General features: G+C 30.9%; 1 protein-coding gene across 1 annotated transcript; it reads right to left on the bottom strand.

Moving 5' to 3' along the window:
- Positions 1 to 839: 839 nt before the first annotated feature.
- On the bottom strand, positions 840 to 1,397 carry LOC101265825 (transcription factor KUA1). Its single transcript, XM_004239075.2, has one exon. The coding sequence runs from the start codon at positions 1,395 to 1,397 to the stop codon at positions 840 to 842; it is 558 nt and encodes a 185-aa protein (XP_004239123.2).
- Between the last annotated feature and the right edge of the window lie 7,851 nt (positions 1,398 to 9,248).

The following is a 9,248-nucleotide window of genomic DNA, read 5'->3' as shown; positions in this document are numbered from 1 at the left end:
AGCCTGCAAATCACATGGGGACGTAAACCTCACTAGATTCTATTCTCTTCGTTGTCTCTTTTTTCTCTTCATATATAGGAATTTGTTGCATTTTAGCCGAGGGTGTTTCTGAAATAATCTATCTACCTTCTCATGTTTGTGGTTAGGTTTGTGTGTATTCTACCTCTTCAGACATCAGTCATGAGATTTCACTAAATATATTGTTGTCTTCTAGGAGTTACTTCTATGAAAAATTATAAACGTAGATAAATTTTTATCATGTCTTTGCTTAAAATTAATAAATACTTTTTTAAAAACATTTACAGCTTGAAACTCATAAATAGGAAAATGAATACAAATTATTTAGATATACCAACTATTAGTAATATTTTTCTTACACTTTTATTTATGATAAGATAAGAATTAAGAAGAAGTTATCGCCTGCTGGATTGTATTGTAAAGTGACCCTCACTTCCAATCCTAACAAAAATGTAGAAACTCATTGGGAAGGTTTAAAAAAAAAGGTTATTCCAATTTTATTTAAGTAATTATCTTTAATATATTTTATTACCAACATAAGTGCTTCACCCTTAATCAGATGAAACTTTACGCGATGATCCTTGTCCGTCCTTAACTTCCTAACTAGTACTAATTCGGGAGAACCAAGTCTAGGATATTACTCTTCTAAATCAGGAGTTGCAGTAATTTGGGTATTGATCAATATTATTACAATGAAAATTGTAGTGCTACCCCAAGTGACAAATACAAAATAGTTACATCATGAGACACAAACATAAAGCCGTTAACTTGTACATTACTGAAAAGATTCAAAATTGGGTAAATGTTGTGTGTTGAAATAGCTAGAGAGATAGATCTAAATCATCCGTGGACGCAGAACTAGACTGAGACGAAGCCCCGCGGACTACTGGAGTTGCATTAGTTGACGATATTGACATGAAATTAAACTCATAACAGGCATAGCTTCCATTAGGAGGAAGTATGTATCTGATTGGCATTGCTGAAATTGGACTTTCTTCATTCAAAATCTCTTTGTGATCTTTCTTGTTATACGCCCTTTTCGACAACAATTCAAGACGAGTATTTGAGGATTCTTCGTCCAAATCAATGTCAAAGACACTGCGCTTTTTGTGTTTGTTTACTTTGTTTTCTTTTTGTCTATCAAAATACTTCTGGGCATGACTCGCAACTTGTGTTGGTGTCCTAGTTGGCACAAACTCTTTAGCAATTCGAGTCCAATTTCCTTTTCCAACTTTATCCAATCCAATCAAGAACGCTCTCTGTTCATCTTCACTCCATCTTCCTCCCTTACTACTACGACGACTAGTACAACAACTCGTTGATTCTTCAACGTTGTTCACATGAATTTCAGCGCCAAACAATTTGATGGTATTTGCCATAACTACTGTTTTTAGAATGAGTAAGAAGTGCAATATCTTCCAATTCTTTATATAAGTAGTAGTGTGTTAGCCGTTAACTCGCTTTCCTATTCCTAATCGGTTTGACACAATAAGGAAACCGTGTATTCATGAGCCAAATAAGGAAATAAATACGTTATTACAACTTAAAAATTACTATTAAGGTAAACAATGCAAGAAACGAAAGTATAGCGTTACTCAAAATAGACTAGTACTAATTAATTAAGGGAAAAACTTATATTTTCTACTTTTTCGATACCATTTATCGAAAAATTATGTTGTATATGTATATACGTTAAATTCTTAAAACTTAGGAATTGGGTAAGTTCTTTTAGTTTCTTTTTAGTAGATTTGATGTGTTTTATTGTTGGTTTGCTAGTAAAAATAGGGTTCGATAGCTAAGCGTGGAAAAGTAGAACTGTTCAGTCACCTTATAGTCTATGAGTCATGGTTTGAAGTGTGTCTATCTAAATTAAGAAGTTTTGGGTTCTAAGCCTTAAATACCACAATATTTTTTTTTGTTTTATTTTGACAATCGCACACCATTATAAATTTGTAGCTTCCGCCACTCTAGGCTCCTAGTTCAAACCCACGACTCATAGCTATCCTCATGAATCTAAAGGCTGGCTGAAAGATTCTACTTCTCTACACTTAGCTACTGAATCCTATTTTAATGACAAATCAACTATAAAACACATCAAATCTACTAAAAAGAAGCTAAAGAACTTACTCAAATTCCTTATATGTGTAAAGTTACTAATCAAAACGAATAATAAGTTGTTTGAGATTTTCTTGAGAGGAGATTATATTAAAGCCTAGAATTTTATTAATAAAAGAAGCCAAATAAGGGTAGTTTTGGAATATCAAATAAAATTTATCACTTAAATTAGCTTAGTTACAAAAATATCAAAATAAGGGAGATGAGTGTAATATGTCATGCCACAAGGGAAATTAGAGTCAATTTTACTATTCTAAACTTTATATTATATGCTTTTGAATAAAAGTTTACATTGTTTACATTCTTACTTCATATGTTATAATTATTCAATTTATATTTATTAATTAAAAAAATAAGATCTCTAAAGTTTGACTTTAAGCCCCCAAAACTTATAGAAACGGCCTTGAAATTGACACTATATATGCATTGACAAGATGAGAGCTTCAAATTTTGTCACTGATAGCACTATCCATGGTATATCTATCATGTGTAATTCACAAATTAAACAATCGCCTTTACCTAAATTCATGCAAACAAATTCGGCAAAGATATATTATGGATACTATTATTAGAGTGAAAATTTGAACCTTTCATACAGTGTCATTGCATATTGATTGTCTTCTTCGGATCTACCACCATACCTCCACACAAGAAAATAATTAAGAAAGTCTCACGGTAGGAAAATGTTAAAAAAAATAAAATAGAACAACGATCTCAAATATCCTTAAACTATTGAAAAAAATTAAAAAAAAATAATCTTGTTTTCACCTATTTTGCTAGAAATATCTCTATATTTATCTTCTTGATCCACTTATATCTTTTTAAATTGTGATTGAAATTTCAAAGTCACGCTCTATTTTACAAGGTCATACTGCCCTAAATTTCTTTGCATCGTATGTGATTAAGTGAAGGCACAACCTAATTCAATAAGTTGTTGGGCATGCATACATGTTTTTTGTTCCATTTTTTTTTGAAAAAAAATATATTTTCTTTGCCTTGTATTTAAAATAGATTCTGCCAATTAAAAAATGTATTATTTAAAAAGTGCAACTTTCACATATTATAAATATAAATATTAATGTATATTTGAATGTTATAATTATAGTTTGCATAATCGCGCATCATAATAAATTTATGTCCCTATGGAGCTTCTAATTTGTAGAATTCGTTACAAACATCCAATTTCATACAAGTTGTTCAATTTTTTATAAAGTTTTATACATTGTAATTTGTATAATAAGATTTGTATTTGTACAATTTTAAGTGCATAGGACGAAAATATACGTATGTTATTTGTATCTACACTTTTCTCGCGCTCTTTATACAAACACAAATATATTTTATATCGAAAAATATATAATGGCTACTTGTATATCGAATCAGATGAAAAAACGGAGATATTTACTACGAATTACAATTAAAATAAACTATGACTAAAATATTTAAATTTATATTAATTGCTTGCTATTTCATACAATTTCCCTATTTAAAATAGATTAATACACATACTTTTTTTTTCTCTGCCTTGTCTTTAAAATTTTCTCAAATACATATAACTTTTAAAGTTCCTTTGTTTTATATAAATTTTTTTTCTCAAACGCACAGTATTAATATTATTGTTATTTATTATTATTATTATAATTACTTCTATTTTTTTCAATTGATTTTATTTATTCCTTATATTAAACTATATAGTTACGTCAATACATACAAATACTAGCTTATTTGTTTGGTGGTGATTTGTTTGTTTCTATTGAGTAGGAGTTAAATATGTTATTTCCAGGTCTTTAGGCTACAAGATTAGTGGAGTTATTTAGATCAGAATAATTAGGAGTAATTTATGTGTTCTGTTATTAATAACTTTTATCTATTTAAAAGCTTGTTGAGAAATAAAGAAAACACTTCCACTTGAAGATTATTTCCCTTTGATTAATGTCACCATAAAGGAGATGAATTCTTCTATGATAGATAAATTATTTTTCGACGAACCATTTCGAGAAATATGCTTACCTCAACCACTTAGAGTACTTTTTTTAGTTCCACCAAATGATTTTTTTGCGAGATTGAATGGCTTGATTCGATATCTAGAGCTCTGCCATTCAATGGCAAAATGATAGAAAATCAGTTTGACACTTATTATGGTGAACATCATTTCAATATGTTTACTCAATACTCGGACAGTGAAAATCATTCCGATGTATTGAATTCAAATGAGTTCTCCATGAAATTCAATCAAACACTTCAAGAATCATATTTACCTCAATCAATGCATTCTTTAAGTGTTTGATTATATTTCTCGAGTTGAGCATTTCTAAGATGCTATCACCTCACTAATTCGATTGCCAATCTTCTCAATTTCAACACCTTCGCCAAGTTGTTGCACAACTTTCATGAATTTGGCATGAAGATGTTATCAATAGCATTACTTTGGCTTTTTCCTTAAAATCCCTTTCACGCCTTTTGTACCTCTCTTCCTCACAACTTGATTAGGAGGTTCAAAGGATTCACCAGAAAACAAAAAAACATAACTTACAAAAGCAACCATATCTATCTAAGTTTTATTCATATACACAACCAATATCCCAACAAACGACGAGAACCCATGGATCCCAAGCACATGCCATAAGCAATAACAGGAATCGTTAGTATCAATCTCAAACTATCGCTATAGTGATACAAAAGATTGAGAGAAGATTTTCTCACAAGAAGATGCTAGCACAAATGCTGAACATGGGATTATTAGTCTTGTGTTCAGATTTTTGACTTGCTTCTATTAGGTGCCTATACACATAGTGCCACACATTCTTATGAAACATTGTTAGGTTGTGGAGCCTGATTAATATTTGATATACTGTTATATATTGATGTTCACGCGGTTCAACCTCCGCGGTGAGGTTGCCGGGGGTTATGGGGGGGAGGGAGCCCCCCATCCGAAGGAGGGGGGGTTTCAGGGCAGCACCCCGACCTAAATTTTAGGCTGTATTATTTATTCTTTGTAACTAAAAATACTCTGAATTATTAATATATATACCCACTGCCGTGGAAGTTTACTCATGGGGTTTTACCACGAAATATTGATTTCTCTCTTTCTCTCTCTAGATCTCTTATCTCTTTCTCTTGAAAGTTTTGTATTCTTCATTCATTAAGTGTGTGTGTGGATTCGATCCTAACAAACATTTCAATTCAAACGAATTCCCTATGAACTACATCAAAGAATATACTTACCTCAACCACCTTCTTTAGTTCAACCATATGATATATTCGCATGGTTGAATGACTGGAATCAAGATCTAGAACTCAAGCATTTCAATATACTAAATTCGACATGAATTCCCTATGAACTTCAACATTTAGCGACAGTTGAGTTTTATATTATTGTATTCAGAGTGTTAAAGCCTTTAGTGATATTTATATAATTTGTTGATTATAAATATCTTTATTATATTATTTGCACTAATAAATATAATAAAGTGGTACTCGACAATTTCATTGTACTAAATTCAAGTGAGTCACCTTAGTGATGAATTTCAAAAAATCAATCAGTTGAAACAATACAAACATGAGAAAGAGAGGCTAACCTTTGGTTTATTCGTTTTATTAACAGGCAGAGCAATGAAGAACACATTGGGTGATCATCGACACTGTTTCTACTGTACACCCTATTCTTTGATTGTTTATGTTATTGAAATCTCATCGTAAGCTTCTTATGGTTCTAATTACATTATTTAGTGAGAAAAAATGACAAAAGGAATAATCCAAGAAACTATCAAATCGTTTAGCGTTGAGATTACTATCAACAATGCTTCTTCCTTTTGAGAAGAATCAACAAGTAAAACGAGAGCGATGAGTAGTAATAGTACTAGTCGTAGTAGTAAGGGAAAAAGATGAACATAGAGCGTTCTTGATTGGATTGGACAAACTTGAAAAAAGGAAATTGGACTCGAATTGTTAAAGAGTTTGTACCAACACAAGTTGCGAGTCATGCCCAGAAATATTTTGAAAGAGAAAAGAGAGGTTCACTTGTGTCTTCTGTTGGATATCTTATGGAAAATACATTCATCAAGAATATATGTACATATTTTTCATAGCTTGACGCGTGTCAAAATACACCATCTTTACATATATATTTACATTGTATAAATGTATTCTCCAGAATTCAACAAACTGTTATAGAATACAACTAGGAGCGAGAAACTAACAAAGATTCTCTAATATAAAATCCAACACAAGAGTGAAAGAATATTTGTATACTTTCCTCTACCAAAAAAACAAGAGGTGATGACACTATGTACAAGAAAAGAATAGTCAATGTCATCGACGCTCCAACGATCAACAATGAGTGATTAATGGAGGAGTAAATAGGCTAATTAATATTGTGATTTAGCTATCAATATTATAATATATCGAAATTAAGATAACATCTTATTGACATAATTATGAAAGTAATTGAACACTGTTCAATGGTTAGATATCACAAAAATTGGTTGTAGAAGTGCGTTAAACCTTACACAATATGAACAAGTCTTTTAGATAATTCACAATAAACTTCCACAATTGGGTATTTTATTTAATTGAAATTTGGTATTAATTTGGGAGATTTTGTTAAGTTCAGTAATGTCCAAACACGCTCGTTCTTCTTGTTTGATTGTGATCGATGCACAAATGCCTATTTTCTACTAGATTTGTGAATCATGCCATTCATATTGATTGTTGATAAGTTAAAATTATAATTAAATTAACTTACAAATAATTTAAGTGCAACAAAATAATTGCTAATAGTTGGTATATCTTATTGAATAAATAATTTGTAACAACATAGCTAATTCATTTAATCTCTCTTGAGACATTGATAATATAGCTAATTCATCGTTGATCTTAAATAAAATTTAACTAATTTTAATTTTGGAAAAACTTTTTTCGACTGAGGCAACAATTATATAAAATATTTACATTATTCTATATGCAATACGTTATATGAAAAAGTATCAAGTCTTTTAATTTAATTGAGTATTTTTATTAGATCATAATCTAATGAAAACCAAGCTCAAATTACCATTTTCCTCGAATCCCAAGTTCTTGAAAAAATTCGAAAAGTTTGAGTTCAAAATTAGCAAATAGGTGGGGAAATCTTAAAATAAATAATGAGTAATAAAAGATGGGGATTTAAAAGTTGTTATCTAATCGAAGAATTTTGAAAAATTGCCTCTATCGAGCTTCCAAAGTTCAAAAATCGTGAAATGGGGAAGAAATCCGATTTTTAAAGAAGAACACTTTTCAGGTTAATTTAACTCTTCGCCATCATGACCCACGCCTCGCGATCACAATGAGCATTGATCGTTAACTCATTAATTTGACCCTCGCAATCATGGTATAGACAACGCGATCGTGATGCCTAAGGACCTAACCCTTCGCAATCATGAAGCACAACCTAAGACCCTTATGTGATCGCAAGAGAGGAATCTGTGATCGTGATGGCCATTTAAATAGACGACAACAACAACAATAGCAACACCAAGGCTCAAAAAAATTCACCGAAAAGACTCTTGAGATTCATTCAAAATTATGATCACACAAATAAGATATGCTATCCAACGAAACTCGATGTTCCAGACTCGATGAAATCTTTGAAACATCGATTTGAGGTCTTCCTTGACCAGAAATTCATTAAAGTCACAACAAACTAACTTGGCATAATATATAAATATGCCTTTAACTTGGCCTCAAATCATATTTGTGCCCTTAAACTTTGGGTGTGTAGATTTATACACTTAAACTTGTATAAAGTTGAACAAATAGACACACATGTCCTGCATGGCTCCTACATGTTATTTTTGTCTTACGCGGTGTCCTATGTGTATCGTGTTACGTAGGGCTCATGTGTCTATTTGTTCAAGTTTATACAAATTTAGTTATATACGTGTGCATAACTAAAATTGAAGGACATAAATATGAAATGAAGCTAAGTTAAATGACACATTTATGTATTATGCCAACTAACTTTCACCCAAAAATATCAAACTGCCCTCTGAACCTTTGAAAATTCAACCGAAACATCACCTATGCTTAAAATTATCCCCCAAATCCAATGAAATCATTAGACATTCAATCCGAATATTGACCAAAGTCAACTTTTGCCCTAATTATACTTTAATTTCCAGCCCAATGGCTCACATCCATGAAACAACTTCGAAAATAAAAAACGACCACACTCCTAGACAAAATTCCACAGGAGTTGTTGGTACCAATGGAATTCCAATCCGAAACTCATAGCTCCGATTGTTGACAAAAACAAAAATACAAATAAAACTTTAGGTAACTAAGTATGTTGAAGATAATTTTGAAGGAAATGAATAAATAAAAAATTATAATTAAATAAAATATTTTAAGTGCAAGAAAATTATTGGTGCATTTTTTATTTTCCCAATCGTTTCGTTAGATTTGAAGCAAAAAGAAAAAAAAAACAAGAAAATGGAAGAGAGAAATCATAGCATTAAACTATTTGTGATCATCAAGTTGATGAAAGTGAAAATTTAACAGATCATTCAAAGAAGAAACGTAGATGAATTGTGTAAGAACACAAATTTATATCTCTATTACAATTTGCATGTTACTGTTGTTGACACCTAACATCGACCATCCTCGATAGTAATTAACTAGCGAGCTTCTCGAGTTTAAACAATTTTTCAATGATAATAAATAAAATTCTAGCTTGAAAGTTTTTAAACAAGGTTTTGACTTTGTTTTATATTGTTTAGCTAATGTATATGCCTTACATAATTATTCTTATAATTATTCAAATTTTATCAATACTCAAAATTCGAAAAATAATAATAGTAATATCCGTCTCGCTGCACCCGGAAAGGTAACACATACTCTGATATTTCTACCATCAGCCCTATTTCCTTCTCATTCGTTTCATGTTGTGAAATTTATATTTCCTTGGCTGGTTTTTTGCTGATTTATGTCACCAAGGTTTCGAATAGTATGATTAGTGTCGTGTATATATTTTTATGCAACCTCATGATCTAATTTCAATGTCGAGCTTAAAGCTTACTGTCTTGGTTTAGTTTGTCAATTTTGGAATTTGTAGTATAACAACATTCTTATCCTTGCAT

This window comes from Solanum lycopersicum, chromosome 5 (genome assembly GCF_036512215.1).
Source record: "Solanum lycopersicum chromosome 5, SLM_r2.1".
In the NCBI taxonomy this organism is placed as follows: Eukaryota; Viridiplantae; Streptophyta; class Magnoliopsida; order Solanales; family Solanaceae; genus Solanum; species Solanum lycopersicum.
This window is presented reverse-complemented; position numbering and strand designations above follow the sequence as displayed.

Excerpts from the sequence above, each read along its gene's own strand:
- LOC101265825 (XM_004239075.2), bottom strand. The coding sequence starts at position 1,397 with ATGGCAAATACCATCAAATTGTTTGGCGCTGAAATTCATGTGAACAAC.